General features: G+C 31.1%; 1 protein-coding gene across 2 annotated transcripts in view; it reads right to left on the bottom strand.

Annotated features, from left to right (window-relative positions):
* LOC126842885 (protein phosphatase Slingshot) overlaps nt 1-17,797 on the bottom strand; it is a 73,854-nt gene extending 56,057 nt beyond the window's left edge. Inside the window, exon 1 of one of the 2 annotated variants that reach the window (XM_050580099.1) lies at nt 17,529-17,797. In XM_050580099.1, coding sequence (XP_050436056.1) covers nt 17,529-17,585 — 57 coding nt within the window. In that variant the 5' untranslated portion in view covers nt 17,586-17,797. Of the gene's footprint in view, nt 1-12,842; nt 13,405-17,528 lie in introns of those variants that run through there. The other variant, XM_050580098.1, reaches the window with a different exon arrangement.
* Nucleotides 17,798-20,443: the final 2,646 nt, after the last annotated feature.

Below are 20,443 nucleotides of genomic sequence, written 5' to 3'. Positions count from 1 at the left end.
ATAAAAAAAATGTTTATTGGGTTTTTACTACCTTATTTAAATATATTATATTAACTATTTTAGTTCACTGTTGTCATCTGTTGAACATTTGTTACGAGTTTATTCGTAAACATTATGTGAGAATTGGAATATGCATATTATTCATTTAAATACAGTTCAATTTACTTTTCTTCTACCTCACCAACTGGCTCTTTTCGATTCTTTACAATTTGCGAGATTGATCCTCCTAATCCATGTATCTTCTATGCCGAACGGTCACCCCTCCCCCACCAACCTTCGCACTTAGACCATAGACACATAGACGCATAACAAAATACGATAGGTCGAAGAGTATTCATGATAAAAAAAATGTTGAAATATCGAATTTTTAAGTCAAGTTGAAACCCTATAAATCCTTGTCTAGTCAGACATCGACTACGGTTAGGTATCGGTAGCCTGTCTGTAGAAAGTCTTAACACAAAAGAATCAAAATTAACAGTAGACACACACACACACACAAATGAGCCTACTTATAATTGACTTCTTTTCACATAATACCATATATATATATATATATATAATATATATAGGAAATAAACGAGAGTATTCGAAACGCACGGATTCAAAGATAATAATTATTATACCGACTATATGTTATTGTATCTAATACCACGTTATTATTATTATTTTTTCCATCAAATACTCATTGTGCCGGTGTGTAACGATATTGTGTTAGTATTATTACACACGGTACACACACACATATATACAAATATGATATACACACATGGAAGATAAAAAAACCGTATTGCGGTAACACAGAACAAATCGGTAATTGGCGTTAACGTTTATGTTATTATATTATATACATCAACAGGTATGTATGTATAACGCATACACATAACATCTCGTATTATATACGATACACTGTGATAATTTCATGTACGATGACGACGACGGACAAGGAAGTTCAAATACCCGACGACCAACGACTTCCATTATTATTAATAGTCTCTATTTTTTCAACCACTTTAACAGTAATTTACGCAGTAAAAAATAAAACGTTTATCGCCGTTACGGAATGTAATTAAATTGACCGGCGTAAATAAGAAAAAAAACGTCAACAATATTGCATACGCTTTGTACGGATTCTTCAGCCTTTCTACGAATCTCCCTAACTCGTAAGTTTGGTACGAACACAACTTAAATAGAATATTGTGTTCAACAATTATTTCTAAACAATATTGAATTTGCATGCAATCGATTTTTTAATTTATTTTAAAAATACGTTAATTGATTAGAAAATGTACGTATACGTACAACAGGTAAATTTGATATAGTAAATAAACAAATAACTCTATTAAGAGTTAAAAAAAAACCTTCAGAAAGCCACCTATGAAATGTTATACTAGGTAATAATAATAATTAGAGTCCGATTGTAAACAAATGAGGAAAATCGAAAAGTAATTTTTGCAGTAAAGAAAATTAAGAATTGTTAATTTTAGTTGAATAATTTTTACTTTCTCCGCTCCTCCCTTACATATATTATATTTAGGGTGAGACATTAAAAAAAGATAGATGCGTTTATTTATAAATTTTTAAAAAATCAATATTAATTTATAAATGTCAAAATAAATAAAGGTACCTGGTACTGTCTAAAAATGTTTCGTTTCATAACAATACTGAACATTAAATCTATGATACGGTATTGAATTTTTAATAACTTGTTCAGTAACTTTTATTTTAAATCAATATCTAAAAATTGTACATAAAATAAGTATTATTGACTTTTATGTAGTTAGAGAATAACTGGTGTTTTTTAATTTAAAATGTTTGCGTTCTCGCTTCTAGTTGAAATACATAATTATAGTACACGCGTACTTGAAAATGCATTTTCAAGTTGTTTTACAAAATTGACTATTGTAAGTTTATAGTTATAATGTAATACATACAATTCGAACAATTTTAGTAAAAAAATTGACATATTTTCAATCAATTAATTTAAATGTTTGTTTACAATGTTTTAAAAGATGTTACAGCACATAATTAATTTCGTAAAATAATTACTTTTATCATAGCATGTGCGCTAAACCATCAAGGCATTACTATAATTTCTTAATAATGTTAGGTATTTTATTATGATTTAAAATCGGTGGCATACATTTTTGTTATGTACGCCTATATTATCGTAGCTTATTATACAAATACTTCATGTTTAAATATATTCTAAGCATATCTTTATCTTTTTTTATTGCCTGTTACACGGTTTAACATAGTTTCGTTAAAAAAATAATAAGTACCAATAAAAGAGAGGAGGGGTTTATTGATGATCGCTGAGTATAAATACTAATACAATAATGAAGTATGAACCGCTAAGTACATAATATTTTGAGGTCGGAAAATCATAGAGCACGCGAGAGATTATTACCGTTAAGTGGAACTATATTATTATTCTAAACACTAAGAGCCCCCTCTATGAACATGAGTGTGTGTTAAAGCAAGAATAATATGTACACAGTTGAATAGTGCAGACAGAAAAAGACCCGCCGCCGGACCCAAGGCGGCGCGGCGGCGGCAACATGTCTTAAAATGGCAATATCGTAAGAAACGGCCGTGGCGGCGAAAGCATAACAAAATCGACGGCGATTGTCACAAGCGCGCTTTATCGAGATCGACGCGATTGTTGAGCTAGCATTTTAGTAAAAATGTTTAAATTTTAAATATACTTAAATAAAAAGTGATTCCAGTGACAAACGATCACAATTATTGTCAATAATACAACTCTTATGTAGTTTATTTTTAGTATTATCAAGCCATTAGTCGAGAAAAAAATGAGAAATAGGGAGAAATAACTCCATAAAAATAACGTATGCTTCGTTTTTAGCGTGGAAAATGAAATAAATTCTAAGTCTAATAGAATTTTTCTTTTTGTGATAATTAATTGGTACAAAGAAAAATATTTAAAATTAAGGAAACATGTACAGCATTTGTAGGGTGGCAACGTTAGAAAAAAACCATCCCCTCCCCGCGTCTAAAATGACAGAACGCCTTAGAATTATTCTATTGTTAAAATATTAACATAAAAAAATCAAAATATAATTTAAAAAATATTGCTAAAACAAATAGAAAATACAATATTTTTTAGGGCATTTATTCATCAGCTGATTTTTTTCGAAGAGATTACTTTTTCACTGAAATCTTAAAGTACACACAACACATACAATATTGAAAAAATACCGATTTGAGTTTTTTTAATCAGTTAAAACACTGGAAGTGAGTAAAGAAGCTCGATAAGAAAAAGGTTATTAAAGTGACTAAACAAAATTGAAGTAACTAAAAGTGAGATAAGTGAGTCGCTATCGGTCCTGCGATTAATTCTAAACGGTAAACAAAACAATATAAAGTGCATTACTCAGATACGCGTCAAGCCACTATGACAACAGCTCATCAAGGCACGACTATTAGGTCATTGTTTTATTGTATTTTAATTACCTCATTACATTTATTTATACAATTTACATCCTAATTAGATAACCATATTGAAATCGTGTTATTTGTGTAAAGCTTAATGACTTTTAAGACCAATATCGACACCACACTTAAAAAAAGGAGCAACAACTCAACAAGACATAATATTAATAAACTTAATGTTTTATTTTTAATTATTCATACGTCAAATTATTAAATTTTAATTTAATTATTTCGACTATCCGATGTTTAAGCGCTCAAGCGTGAAAAACTTAAAAACTATGATAAAAAAAAATTGCGTATATAAATGCACACAAGTGTACTTCGGTTGTTTATAGATCACAACCATCTGGGCCCTAAATATTAGTGGAACCAATGATAGGTAAATAATTGATTTATTGATACACATCGGCACTAATGCCTATTCATTACTATTAATTCTAACTAGTGTACCAGGTGAACAGGAATAATATGATACGTATTAACTATTATATATTTTTGCATACATCTAATAGACCCATCTCCGTCGACCATATTTATTATACTTTGTTGAGTACAACGATCAAATTACACAAATTGACAGTTACGAGTAATATTATACTTCTGTCGTTATGATCGGTCTTTGTCGAACAAAAAACACCTGTGACGCCGATTTGAATAACAATACGGATTATTATTGCGGTGACGGCGAAATAACGGAATGAGCCAAAATGTGGGTCGAACGACCGATTTACATGCAACACCACAAGAAGGAGCGGAAATCAACGAGCGATGCTGACCACCGCCAAAAGCCTTCAAAGTCTAGGACGGCATGACGTCAGAGCCTAAGAGAGATTAATTGTTTTATTTTTATTTTTGATCTTTCGTTATTATTTTGTGTAAACTATGAAATCGTCGCTAGAACGTCGACCGAACACCGATTGCACGTCCGGTACTGGTACAAAAAAATACACGACAATGACCGGTACACATAATTGCGGTCAAAACAGTTAGGGCGCTCCGGACGTTGTAAGTATAACATAATATACCTGTAGATATAGCCGGCTACGTCGTGTGAATCGCAGGTTAGCTCCGGAATTATTATTCGTGATTTTTCAACGCTCTTCGAACGGGTCATTAATCAAACGAGCGAAACGTGGTTAAGGTTTTAAGGGGGGGGGGAACCCGATTAACCGTAAGAAGTTCTAAAATAATAATATATACTCAGAATATAACTATCCAGTTACTCTGTAACTACCCATCTGTAGGAGATTCTTTAACTATGGAAAAAACCAATATTTATTAGTTTTTAGTTTTGTCAAACACAAAAATAGTAATTAAAACACATTTTCCAATAAATTATGACTTTTAAAAAAGTTATTTTTCTTACCAAAGAAAAGCCAATACAATCGTCAGAATACATGGAAACCCTAAGTAAATGTAAACATATTATTAAGATCAGAAAGAAGAATTAGGTGTGCGAAGAAAACTATTTGCAGAAAGCTATTACTAGTTAGGTTACAAAAAAAAATTAATATAATAATTCAAGATATATTTACCGGTGGGTCATAGTTGGCGAATGTACCTGGTATTTATAATTATATATAATTTACATACATTTATATGTGTGTGTGTATGTTTGATGAAGTGCAAACCATGGTCGCAGCCGTATTTCAAGTGTTTTCGGACGCTAATGAATATTAAATGTTTTTTTTAATGCATGTAAAATGTACCCAAGATCAAGCTTTCATCTAATTGCCATGAGACAAAGCCGGTTTCAAGTAACAAATTTCTTATTTAAAAGACAAAAATATACTCTCCGAGGTGAATACTAATAAAAAAAAAACAGTTATTTGTATATAACAGGTAATTTTTATAGAGAAACATCCATTTATACATTACATACATACATAGCACGTACGTTACGGTTCTATCGCGTACATCATGACACAATCTGAAAGGTAGGTTTCAGCCAGAAAAAATGATGTTGTAAAAAAAAAAATAGCAAAAAATCCCAACGACTAGGAGAAACATGTTTTCAAACAACACAAAATAAAATGATATATGTATGAGGAGGTTACTCCATTGCCATTCCCTAGTTCGATAGAGGAACACTAATGAAAATTAATTGCGCTTTCGGTCCGACAACCACCATAAAAGAGAATATTTATGAACATGTCTCTGAGACAGTTGACAAACTACACAGACCTACTTTTTTTTATCAAGTATTCCTGGTAATTTTATTATCTGTACAGTTTTTAAGTGGGGGCGGCAGTCTTTACTAAGTCACTAGAGGAAAGATTTTAAGTCTCTCTTTTGTCTAAGGGAGCCTCACAAATGCAATAACAGGAAAACCTCAATCTAGCTATTAACAAAATATTGATTTTACTAGGATTTACTAGGCTAAGATTTTTTTTTTTTACGAGTATGTTGAGTTGTTGATTACAGATGGTACTAACAATAAACAAACCATTGCATTTATATTATAAGAGAATTATACACAAATCAATATTAGTTCTAAGTGGTAGGAAAGTTCTTAGCCAAGAGGGGTTGCCTAGAACTTTGAATTGGGTGTCCACCTAACCTTCTAACACGCTAACAACAGGCTACCACACCGGTGGACTGAAATAGATAATAAATGAGAACTGAGGAAGTTGTAACAACTATTAGACAAAAAATATTCAGCCATCCTATAAAGAATTGCTACTAATAATGAAACCGCTATCGTGGTCAAGTCGAGTCGGAATTTCTGGCCAAGTCGGATACTAATTTGTACGAGACGCGACCTGAAAAATAACCAATTATTCGGTATAGCGTTTGCTATTCTAAACGAGTTTGATATATAGCATATATAGTATATACTGAAAAGAGTCGGGCGACGGCATGCACTGCACTTCCTTAAATATTCATACGGAGAATTTTCCGTTTAAAAAAGTCTACAGCGAAACGTCACATAATCACTAGTCCGACCGACTGCCCCTCTTTCTCCTACCTATTTATACGTGCATAATATCGAGTCACCGGAGGCCAATAACCTTTGACGGTGTATAGTGCATACCTATAATGTTATCCTTATTTATTTATTCGTTTATTATCTCTATCGTATACCTAACAAGTAAAATTATAGCGATTGATAGCAGCAATTTGCAGAAAACATCTTGTAATCTACAGTAAATAGGTTTACAGTTTTTATTTTGCCTACACCGGTCATACATGTATGCGTTTGGAAATTTTTGTGGCTGGTCGAAAAGACACATCGCAGAACCAGTTGTTATCGAGCACAACTTAAAGTAATGGGGAACTAGTCTTTTGAGAGATATACTGTAAAATATTTTTAATTTTATTATTATCTACTAAAAAAGAAAATGCGCCCACTATACAGCGACATTCGAGTGGTAAAAAAAAAACATGTGTGCTCAAAATTGAAAATAACGCGTATGAAGAAAATGTTGTCATATTTTGTTTTTGTTATGCAATTTTATTTTTTCTTTCAGCCGTGTCTGATGCGAGGTGTCTCCCGTTTATACAAATGGCAACAAATAACGCAGAAAGACATGTGTTTTGCATACTATCATACATAAATATACAAGTAAGAATGTTGGGTACAAACGGTTTATTTTTTATTTTCTACACCGACAATAAAAGATATGGTTTATTGGCGCATATTTTTTTAGCGTGATTCACATGGCTCGTATAATAATCCAAAACGATATTCAGGAAAAACATAAATAAATATATTGTTTTTCTTTCCAGAAAAATGTGTAATCAGCACGATTTTCGCAACTCTTGAGTCTCGAATTAAAACGATTCAATAAAGAAACCTATTTGAGAATATTAACACATCGCAGAATATTACCATATTAGCACATGTTTTTTTACCTTTTTATGGTAACATGTTTTTAACTGGGCTAGACTTAATCGACATCAATTGAACCGTGTTTGTAATATTACAATAATAAAAATATTTACATGAAAATATAATATATTATGCAATACCACCGTCGCCGTATTCACATAAACGTAATGTATAATATAAAAAAAATAAGTTTTAAGGGTTTTAATGTCGAAGGACCATACACAAATGAAACAGAAGCGGCGGCGCCAGTCTATTGAAGTCCAGGCCTGAAAAGGACTGGAGAACACAATAAAACACAACCGCTCTACAAAAAGAAACAGTAATCAGGTTGATTAAAACAATAAAAGTTAAAACTATATTAATAGTTTTTTTGTGAAAATAAAAATCAGTCCTCATTTGTCTATCCCGCTTAGAAATTACCAGATAGGCGTCCACGACTAAGATTTCCTATTTACTAACTGACAAATCATGATACATTGAATAATCCTGTAATGCGCTTATTGCATTGTATTTTTTTTTTCCACAATTTTGTTACATAAAACTGAGCAATGAATATATTTTATTAGGACGACGATTATTTTTTTATAAGGCACACATCACGGGAAACGTTCTGGCAAAAAATAAAACTACTCTATATAGTAAAGATGGAAATATGCAACCGGTACGCCCGTACCTACCGTGTGTTATGCGTTTTTTTTTATTGTTATTATATCACCCGACGATGGTATCAGTCGATCCGAATTGTTTGTAACAATTAAGGAACCGCAGTTTCAAATAAAATAAGAACATAAATAATAACGACGAAACAAGTATAAAAAAAAACAATCCCGATGCTTATACCGGGCCGTTCTGGTGGCCTACCAGAGATTGCGGGTTACTTGCTGAGCTACTCAATTTGTTTCGCTACACAGAGCAGCGGTGCTAAGGTCGTACGCGTTAAATTTAATTTCTAGCATTACATATAATATGGTAATAATATATTACAGATATTATTTACACATATAAAGATATGTGGAAATCGATTGGTGCACGCTCGTGAAACGCGTTTTGCAAACTCGCATAATATTGCATTAAATAAAATTAAAATACCTATATATGTATAAATACAGCAATATATACATAAAAACAACAAAAAACTAGCTTTATACCCCGAATGACCCAGTAGCTTGCACACTGTACAGTAATAATAGCGGTTTATAAACAAACGAGATTATCGGCCAAAATAGAACAACGCTTAACGGCCCCTAATCATAAATTCAAATCGGATGCATAATTGACAATAACCGATACATTTTTGGCCAACTGTGATTTTATTTTAACGGCACCACCGTAGAAAACTCGGTCTCTGGCAAGGCGATCATCAGTGCGGTTAATTGTTTTTTTTAATGTCCACGTAACCGCACAATGATACCGAAATATTAATGAAAATCCAACCGCTTCCTCGAATGATAAAAATGCTTACAGCTGGAAACCCATTAAAACATTTGAAAAGTGCATTATCATTCAAGTAGTAGTAGATGGACTACTACCACGCTCGCTTTGCAATACCTACTTTTTATGTTCATAATATATTGTGGTCAATATAAAACGAGTTATAACATCAGTAAGTACTTCGAGTCCTTTAGACAATTAAATACCTAATATGGACTTAAACGGAATTGAATGATCGTTCATTTAAGAGCTCACTCTTTTAACTTTTAACGAACTTTTTAACATGAAATGATCTACGATTGTGAAGTAATAATACATGTATGTATTTTGTACGATCTCTTTGAATTGAAGCCAAAACGAATTTCCGATAATTAACTTTTCGCTACTTTAGGGCTTTTGTTCGATTGAGTAAAACATTTCTTTACGAAAAATATCATTTAAAGCCATTATCTATCCTCGCAAAGCACTTGTTTCAAACATTTTTAAACTAATCGTACAACACATTATCACGATAAAAAGGGACCGGTTATTGTCAGCCTGACCCGTCGTTGCAACCCAACCAAACCCAGCTTTGGGTGTGACATTCGCACTTTCACAAAAATGTACATACAGCTTTTCAGTGCAAAGACAGGCGAAAATAATGTATATTATAGTATGGATAGGAAATCGCTTTCTCTCAGTTGATATACAAGAACGCGCCATTTTGTACAAAAAATAATTCACAAAATATAATAACACTGCACTGATGATGGTTACGTCACTTGACCAATATGTACAGAAAGTCTGGCGGATGAAACTTGAAATTAAAAACAAATTCCAAAGAATCGACAATAACCGCAAATGAGTTTTCGCTAATCAAATTGTGTGACAACAACCCATGTGGTGTGCGGCAACAGACAATTATTATGGGTAATTTATACAATACAGCTAAGATGGTGGTTTAAGTCTAGTGTTGTTTTTTCGCTTGCAAATGATCTACCGAGACGAATGCGTAACGGCTGGTTTTTTTTACAGTTGACCGGCGGCGGTGACTATCGTTTTTAACCGGAATCTTTATTAATTGTCATAATGCGCGTTAAAAACATAATAATAGAAAAAACCGGAAATTTCTACAGAGCCAGAGCACTAAAGTAAAACCCTAGCCAAGAAGAAAATCGCTAAAAGAAAAAAAATTCGAAATCGTGAGAACCGAAGCGTCAATTAGTTATTTTATGATTTTAGAAAAAAAAATAGAAAAGACATTATGTTTTCGTATTATTATAGCTTGAGTATTGTTATGATACTATTCGGTTTTAATACTGTTGTGTTTATCCATAAAAAAAATACGAGCGGTTCTTTTGCAATGACCGTACTCTTAGCTATAAATTTCAAAATACCATTATTATGTCTGTTTTTCAGTGGTTTTAACCACTTGTTTTAAGTTCAAATGTTACCAAAGGCGTTTCAGCGAATTTCCCATCTCCCGATGTGCTTATAAAACAGATAATATATTATAATGTTATTTATTACATTTGTGAATAAACGATTTTTACTAAATAAGGAAATGTCCGTCATCGATTACAAGAAGTTCGACAACATTCCGCTTAACCTACATATATACGCTTGATGGTCCATTAAACCTATCGCAAACCGCATAAACCCAAATTACTTATACTACTACGCATAATATTTTCTACTATAGTGTAATAGGTTGGTAGTAATTGACAACCAACAGATATTATAACATTATAATATGTTAACATTATCACCATATATTAAATATTATGTGTGTGATATAATAGGTAACATTACATTTTAGGGATGCTAACAACTGTTGTAAACCACAATGGAAAAAAATATTGATGTTATGAGAATTAAATGGGTACGAATAACATATTTTCGAAAAACAAGTTTTAATATTATCAACGAAACTTATTCCTATATGCGTTTATTTAATCATTTTTCATACATTATTGAAAAATATATAGAAAAAAAACTATCGAAACATTATATATAAAAATACAATAAACAATTTTTATTTATTTTTCTCTCCTGTAAAATTGTAATCACTACGATAATACTCACCGACCCTTTTAACTGTCACTATTTCAAGAATTATAACTTTAATGCAAAATTAAATTGGTTTTCATTGTATATTTGCACTCTATTCCTACTAAACTATAGAGTAGGGCCAAATTAAGTAATTGTAAGCAAATTAAGTAAATGTAAATAAAATGCCTTGTAACAGTGTTTCGGTTAGCCGTGTTTCAAAGGTTAAACTGATCATGTCAACAAATTTATTTCAACATAATTACTACTATACAAAATCGAATTGTACGATAAACATAATATTATTGCAATTATTTTTGTCTGCTGTCCCAAAGGCTATTAGTAATTGTTTGGGAGGCTGTCTGCGATCAACGCTTTGCAAACATAAAAACAACAACCAATTGGTTTCGCCTCGTTATATTACATTTCAATGTTTCTGCTACGTGATACGGCGACTATTTCAGAATAACGTTACACATTATAGTACTACCTAGCCGAGAAAATTAAAAACCCAGTACAGAATCTCCAACACACTTATTAAACATTTTACCTTTTTCGCTTAGACGGACGTTAATAAACGTTTTAAGTACCGGTTTTTTTAATTTTAAGAGGTCAATATAATTAACTTCTTAACCATGACAAGACGACCATAATTATTGATGTGTTTTCGCTTGGTTATAAGTTCAAAGATAATGTGTTTTAAAAAATTAATATTAAGGTCGGCGTTGGAAAACTAAAAATTGAATAACCTCCTTAAAAAGCGTCAAAATACACACGGAAAACGTGACCAGTTTCAATTTTATTCGTAAAATGATTAATGTAAACATAATGCTTAACCTCGGGCAAAGGACAACCAACATAATTATTAGTAAAAATATAAAAATTAAATGAAGAACGTTTTAACCGTTGTCATACCAATGAGGAAAACGATATATTATAGGGTAAACCTATAGCCCAGAATAACCGATAATGTAGTTTATCTACGCCTATCGAAAAATGCCAACATAAACTTCATTTTTCAATCATAATCAATTAATTGGAAAACAAAAATTATAATATAACCACGTGTACCGTGTACAATGCACTATGACCACATTCAATACTATCAAAGGCGGAAAAAATGTTCCATAGATATGATTTTTGAACAACGGTGTACGTTATTACCCTGGCTTAATCTCAGAAAATAGCAAAAAAGTAGTAGCGCGATAAAAACATTTTAAGCCCGGGTTGGCAACTTTTTTTATTTTTAACAATTTATTAAAAAAGTAGCAAAAAGAAAAAACAGTACACGCTCATTATTTTAAATACAACAATTTTTCTGGGAAATTGAGCTGTTTTAACGGCATTTAGCCAAATCTGGGCGTTTTTTTAAAAATAAATAACAATTAATTAATGATTTACTGTTTTAAATAATATTTCATTTAAATATATTTTAATTTGAATGTTTCAAATAACCTGTTATTTTAAATCATTTATTCATTAAAAATGTATTTGATTGTATTCTTTAGATATTTGTTTAAATAAAAATATAGTTGTATTTAATATTTGAATTTGTATTTAAGTGCATTTTTTATTTTAAATAATACATAGAATTTTTTTCAGAAAATGTCCAGATTCGTATTTACCTATTAATAAAAAAATAAAAAGTGTATCTACATGTTTACAACATCTAATCTTTAGATTCGATTTTACACTATTCTATAGCTTGTAAATATAGGGAGTAATTATGTAGAAAAACTTGACATTTAAGAAGACGCCGCTCTAAACGGGTAGTTTGATCTCATAGACTCCTCTGGCAAAAGTTCCAATATGTTAGTTTAGCCATTTTAGACCGAAGGCACAAATATATGCAACATACATTATGAATGCAACCTAATCGTCTGTTTAGGCCAAAACATAAGAATGGTCATTTGCAAACATGAAATCGGCAAATAAATAATATGTGTTCCGACTCATAACAAAGACAAAAATGTATTGTAATATTGTTGGTTAGTTAGCAAGTAAAAAAGGTTATTTTTCAGATTCCTATTAGGTAAAGAGATGTCGGCTGGAAAACTGTAAATATCCTATTTAAGTAGTATTTTTGAAACCGAGACAGTACCTCAGGTCCTCCGGCAGCTGCGGGGTCCACCGGTTTTCTGGGCGGCGGCGGACGATTGTTCTTTTGGACGGCGTTCAGCCAAGCTTTGACGCGTCTGTTGTTGCTGGCGTTCCGCCTGTACGTCAACCGGCCACCGCCGCCGTCCTGCTGTTGGCCACCGGCGTCTACGGCGGACGACCGCTCATCGTCGCACAATATCGTGGACCACGGCGACGGCGGGCCGGCGGCCGTCGGGGGCGGCGGTAGCGCGTACAACATCATTGCAAAACCAACAAAATCCGCGAAAAAAAAAAAACAAATACAAAAGCCGAAAACAAAAATTAACACTGCGGGCGCAGACGGATTTTAGCGCGTATCATAGTGCCGGTGTAGTTGTAAACGGACCGCTTAAAATTGAACTATCGTTGTACAAATAAATAATAATATTAGCGGTTTTTTAACAACACTAATAACGAAATTATCATACAAGCGCGGATCACGGACTCGTGCCGATAGCGAACTGGTAACGGAGAACAGACACAACAACTCCAAGCTGCCCAAGTCACACGGACGAGACGACTGAGGTGGCCACGCCGCGAGACCGCATGATCACCGACGGCGGCAGTCGCGTCCTCCACTATCGATTTTGCCGTCATCCAACTCCAAAACTATCGATAGTTAAACGATTTTCCATAGGTATTATGATAATTATATTGTTGTATTTTTCCTTTGTCGTTTTATATACGTTTTAATAGGGCGACAACTATTATAAATTATAATAATGATAATAATATAACTATTATATATTTTCACTTTTTTTTCATTATTTTGTTTTTTTTTTTGTAATAATATATAAGAGACGGTTTGGTAGCTGTCGCCATCCGACCGACGGGGCCTACACGTTAAAGCATACCGAATCGATAGTGTGTTTTATTCTACATAGTATAATACATATTTTTTGTATGTAATTATTGTATTCATAATGACAGACAAAATAAAAATCCAGTTGGAACAGAAGGGTTTTTTAAAAATAAAATAATAAATAATATCCTTCGCGTCACGACAGTTACAAGAGAAAAATTAAAAGAAAACGTTCATTTCTACGTTTTCTATTTTTTTTTTGTCTATGCGAAATCGTGTCGAAGCGATAGGTATATATAGATAGATAATAGGTAGATGCAAATGGATACGATTTTTGTTTGGTTTTTGGAAAATACAAAGTACGTACAGAGTTATTTAGTTACCTAATAATATGAATTCTATTAATGAATATTAATATTAACGATTAATAGAAAGTGCCTATAAAAAAAAATATAAACAGGTAAAAAGATACGTATGCTTTGAAATTCGATGGACAAAGCATTTGCCGTTTTGCATAATTTATGTAGAAACGTGGACGCACGATTGGATTGATTTAATAATAAAATCTTTAAATTCGAAGAGACCAGGTTGTTGATACTTAAAATAAATAACGAATTCCAACCCAGATAATTATCTTAGCAGGACGAAAATAAACTCTTCTCTCGCCTTTCTTTGAAGTTTGCGTACAAGCTCCAAATTTGATACAAACACGATTTCACGATTTCGTTATAAAATATCGGTTGTTGGATTTAATTATTTTTTGTGTTGAAAAATAACCGCGCCAGAGGGGAAGGAGTGCATTTTCAAAATCTTAAACAACTTAACAGGACGACGACATTTTTTCCTATTAATAAAATGTAAAGAACGAGTTCGTTGTCCCCTTCCCCACTACAAACCTTCCACTTTATCACATTAAATTAATTGAAAACGGTGTCAACAATTTAAACAGAGGGTAAATCACTATTAGGAATTTTCTACATCAGATTACTAGAAATATCTCGTGTCTAAATTTAAAAATGTATTTTCAACTTAGAGTTCTTTAAGGTTGAAGTACAACCATTGAATTTATAATATAGTAGTATTCTAAAATCAATGGTACAAACCAAGTAATACTAGATCGGCGTGTTATAATTAATTCAGTATTGTGACCGATTCAATTATTATACAAATAATAATAATTTAAAGAGATATTTCACCAATTAAAATCCGTCGTAAAATATTGCGTTTTAGTCATAAATAAATTCACATAAAACGGCTAAATACAAAGAAAGACAATTGTTATAGGCACATTTTTTTTGTGTAATGAAACACTCGTTCAAATTTTTAGTTTAGTAAAAGTAAAATACACATAGTTAGATCAAAAACGTTTGATAAAATAACGTGAATTATATAATATTTTTGAGCAACAAGGTCGAACAACGGTAATGATGAATGCATTTGTTTGAAATGGAAATTTATCCAAAATCAAAGTCTACTCTTTATGTGTATTAATTCCGGTTAATGGTGATAAAACAACTAATTGTGGAACTGTTAATGAAATAAAATTAATAATTATGTAAATAATAATAACACAGCATGGTTAATTATTGATAAACAAACTTAAATAGATCTTGGATAATAATTTTGTAATAAATAATCATAGTTTGATGATATCACATGAGATGGATAAAACTTCTGCTCAGAATTTGCCCATTTAATACCTATCTAAATTGATTAACGAATTTTGTTCTTGATATAATATACTATAGATTGGTAATCCCTCCTATAAGCAATAATATTATAATCTATAATTATAGATTGATTTCGTGTTCAGTATTTATTTTTCAATAACCAAGTAAAATTAAATTGAAAAGGGAAAAAATCCATTATTCACAAATATTGAGAATCTTAAACAACTTTTGTTTTTAATTAGTTTAAACAGTTTCTCGTGAGAAATATAAACTGACATCTTGAAAAAAGATGTTCTCCGTTACATTGAAATTCGGTAACTAAACTCTATCTATTTTTAATGTGTCCTGATAAAGTTATGGGCATAATTCACATTTTACTTAAAACATTTGTTTCGGAAAAAATAATTCCGCCAAATAATTTTTGTTAATAATAACTTAACCTGACTTATTTTTTTTTTTTAATGTGTAAAATGACTGATTCATAAAAACAATAATTTTAGAATTTTTTTTTTTAAGTTAATAAGTAAAATTTGCCTGGAACTATACCCGGATTTCAGTTTTTTAAGAAGTTTAGTTTTGAATTATACCTTAAATAAAGTCCGTCTATCAATTATTTCAACGTCAGATTTATATTATTTTAACAACAGTTTTTGACGGTCGAACTAGAATAATTCACCGTTTAAAATCAAATAATTACATTAGCTACTAGCTAGTAAGAATTAGTGCACCGTTCATTCAAAACAATAAGCACATAATAAAAATAACAATAAAATAATACATAAATTATCTAGGTTGATGTAATATTTTATCCATATTGCAGTTAATATTGTAATAGAGAAAACCAACAGTGAACTTTACCTAATTAGTAAAACAAACAACTCTATTGCTCTGGTTTATAAAACAAATCCATCGGACCAGAACGTAAATAATTAATTAACACAAGGTATTATATGCATAACCTATATTGTTACCTAATATAAACAAAAGTACAAACAGCTTACTGTTTTTGATTTTTTCACCGCCATAATGTTTCCAAAACACTTACACGCGATTGAAAAAGGTTAACATATTTATACGAATAAACATATTACACTAATAACTATAGCAAAACAAAAAAATATACTATATGAGGTACCTACAGTAGAATCGTAAAATCTGTTTGTACATTGTACTCCTGTGATTAAATATTGTTTTTATTAAACAAACTAAAATAACACCAGGCATGTTCTACCAATATATTATATTAACGTTACTAGTGTGCTAAAACACATTGTACAAAAATGTAAACAACCTATTGATCTAAAACAAATGTATAATGCGATATTCGGTAATTTTTCAAATGTATAATAATTAAAAAACAGAAATTACATTAAAAATTTTTTTAATTTTTTTCAGTAAATTTTATATTTCTCTAAAATACTAATAATGGTTAATAAAACTTAGTTATAAATTGTTAACAGCCGACATTGTGATTAAGAGTGGCAATAATATATTGTTAAATGTTAATAATAACTTTGCAAAGTTCTAATATAATTCTGATTTTTTTTTGTTCAAGCCATTCAATTGTTCGAAATAAATACACGTCAAATGTATTTAATCAACACACGGTACAGTACTTCTTTAGTAAAGATCAAATATATTTCTGGAAAGAGCGATGCCAAAGTGTTAGAATACAACTTAGGCGAAATCGCAAAAGTAACGATTGTTGATATTTTGATAAATTTAGTCCGACCTCATCAAAAGAATTAACGTCATTGCTTGGAAGTCTTTTGATCGTTTAGAAAGATCACTAAATTATTGAATGAGGTCTTCTGTGAAACCTATACTAAATAATGGGTGACTGGAGAAAAATATGTGACAATCTTTAAATCCTAATTACAAGATATCGACTTTCGACCGCTCGAGGGTAGGAACAATGCACGTACGACTAATACAACGCTCGGCTATAAGCCAAATACGCTTCAACGGCAAGTGTATTAGCACACGAGCTGCATTGTGTCTAGAAAATGTTTGAAAGAGATGCTTTTAAAGTAAACCAAAACAACAAGAATATCATGGTCGGACACCGTTTCTGTTACCTACGCTATTACATGTTCTTTGGCCATACAAACGTGCTCACCGAGTAGCATACACAAGTGGCTCGGTTGGTTGGTATCCATCAAAAAAATGTACTTACAGAATTCTGAGGCGAAGTCCCAATTGTCGGAGACGTCTGGACAGCGGCCAAAGCCATGCACACCCGTCGTTGTTACCGTTTGGCTGGACAACGTCGGCGCAGGCCGCGGACACACGGTAATCGAACGAACGACACCACGCCGGGACGAATAATTGTTTCCGTGTGAAAATTTCAACCGAAAAACAAAACGAAAACGACCAACGGAAAAATATTGTCAGTGTTCGTAAAACGAATAATATTATTATAATATATTTGTTATAAAAATGTTACCAAATTTGTAATCAGGAAAACATGAGCGAAAAACATACAACGAAGCTGATAAAAACCACAATAGAGATGATCGCTACCGCGGTAACGGTAACCGACATACCGGAGAACAGCGGCCGCCGACAATGGTCTTTGCCGCCACGCGGTGTATGACAGGTTGCCTATGTGTACCATGTCGGGAGCGACCAGTGTAAACGAGCAAAGTACACAAATAATTAAACATTACACTGAATGTATTCGAATACGCTCAATTATTTGGTATTGAAATCGGATATTCGAATTTAAAGATTGACATTTACGGTTGTTACGAAATTCTGTGACTCTATAATTAACTATTTTATTAAAGTGTACGCTAATCGCCCGTTCGTAAAGGAAAATAAAATATAGGCCATTCTGGCAGAATCTCAATTTAAAATTTGCCCCTGGATACCGACCATTTTTAAGGAGTTTTGTATGGGCAATATTTAAGAAAAAGGTGGTTTTATTAAATTTCGACCATGTTAATTAATTTACCGGTTAATTTGTATGAGCTTCGTGGTATTATTTTTAATTTAAATAATTTTGTCTATGAGTAAAAGCCATTTTAGTTAATATAATAGTACATTTTTTGTCCATCGCACAGGCTGAACCGGTAATCCAATGAGTAATCTGAAAACAGATTACTCTTTTTACAACACTAACATTGCACCAGCTAGTCTCTCAATTTTGTTACAGCACAAGTATTTTGTAATACCAAAATGCCTTTAACTCATAGAAAATAATTCCCTAAAGCTTATACAAATTAACATGGTCGAAACTTATTGGAATTTGGAACCACTTTTTTTTTTAAATATTGCGTTTATAAAACTATTTATTACTTGATAGTTTTTACCAGTGGCAATGTGTACACGTACCAATTGTGCATTATGTCTTTAAAAGTTCGTGCTCTAGCCACTAAGTTTCGGAATTACCCGACCACATTTTTAAAACTTCTGTGCCACTGGTGATTACCATATAGTTGCACAGGTTAATTTGAAAGTGATTTTATCTGAAGATGTATGACCTGCCTAATCCCCACATGTTAGCATTTTATTCTTTTCTATTTCAAAATTATAATACATTTTCAAACAAAGGACTAGCATAGGATATTGTGTTGCAATTTTACAATTAATAAAAACAAAATAATTAGTTTAATTTTACAATCTTGGGGATTTTTATTAAAACTTTAAACATTTTTTTTTTTTAATTACAAATAAAAAAATCTTAAAAGCGAATAATCTATATTAACATCTCGAATATCAATAATTACATACTATAAGTGAAATAAATGTTTACTACAATTTACAAGGAATCACAAAATAGTTGAATTAGACCAAGACACTTTAATTCATTTAATATTATTATTAAAACAAGTAATAATAATAAACATGAGGAACACATACACAATGAATATCACCTACATCAACTGAAAAAACGGACATTTTTAAGCTTTAAAACAGCCTTGACTGATTTAGCTATCACAACATTTGTTTGAAGAGTTTCAAAGAGTATTTTGATGATAATTTTTTACAAAATTTAAAAAAAAAACAATATTTATTTGTATAAAATCAATTAAACATCATCATCCATTGAAAATTGTATTCTTTTTTTTAGTGCATACAAAATATATTAATTTTAACTTTTAAAAAAATTATAAAATATAAATTTAGACAATAAATATCACACGTTCAATAATAGTGACTTGAGTAAAATCAGATAAAAGCCCTTTGCAGTTACAAAAAAAAAACATTTGCAATTAATAGGTGCATAAATTGTTCTCATTTGTTAATATAAAATGTTGTTTTATTTAAAATATCAGTTAGATTTAACAAATACAACCCTTATTTTTCAGTTCCGGTACCTTTAATCTATATTTATTGCCATTTAAATTTCGGTTTAGATCAATCGACAACGGCCTTACAATTGCTTAGTGTTTTAACCCCACTTTACCGACCACCCGAAAAATAGTTGGACGAATACCACATTGATAATGTAAAATATTCAACTAAAATAATAATAACGTTCAATGCGTTTAAAATAATTTACTTATCGTTTAGAGCAGAGTCCAAATAATAAAATATATCCTTAAATTTGGGATAAAAGTACAACAAATTGGTGCATATTCCATAGAAAATATTAATCACAAAGTTAGAAGTTTGATATGTGTGTATATAATATAATAAATATAAATAAAATTGTACTAAATTAATTTTTCTATTAACAATTTTTGTAATTATAATAATAGTTTTTTTTTTTTCATAACTCAATTGAAATTTTTTTCCATATCAAACAATATTTTAATTTAAATCCAAATCCGGTTCTTAAAAACTAAAAATTCTAATGATAATAATAATAAATTATATATTTATTTCGTTCCCATTTCGACAAACCGCTTAGCGAAATGGTTGGAAATCAAATAAAAAATACTACAGGAATAAATGTATTAAGCAAACAAAAAACAAAGTGTCGAAAGGACTTAGAAAAACACAAAATCACTGCGAAAAGAAATATCATAAAATAGTAAATCACATTTCTTCGATTACACATAATAATAATAATAATAACAACTAATAGGACACACACGATAGCAATATAAAAAAAAGTACAGAATGGACGCGGTAGTTACATTG

This window comes from Adelges cooleyi, unplaced genomic scaffold (genome assembly GCF_023614345.1).
Source record: "Adelges cooleyi isolate 19-005CV unplaced genomic scaffold, UGA_ACOO_1.1 ACOO_flye_CR_arks_rails_tigmint_CR_PRNA_574, whole genome shotgun sequence".
Taxonomy (NCBI): domain Eukaryota; kingdom Metazoa; phylum Arthropoda; class Insecta; order Hemiptera; family Adelgidae; genus Adelges; species Adelges cooleyi.
The sequence above is the reverse complement of the archived record's forward strand: the minus strand, read 5'-3'. Positions and strand labels throughout refer to the sequence as shown.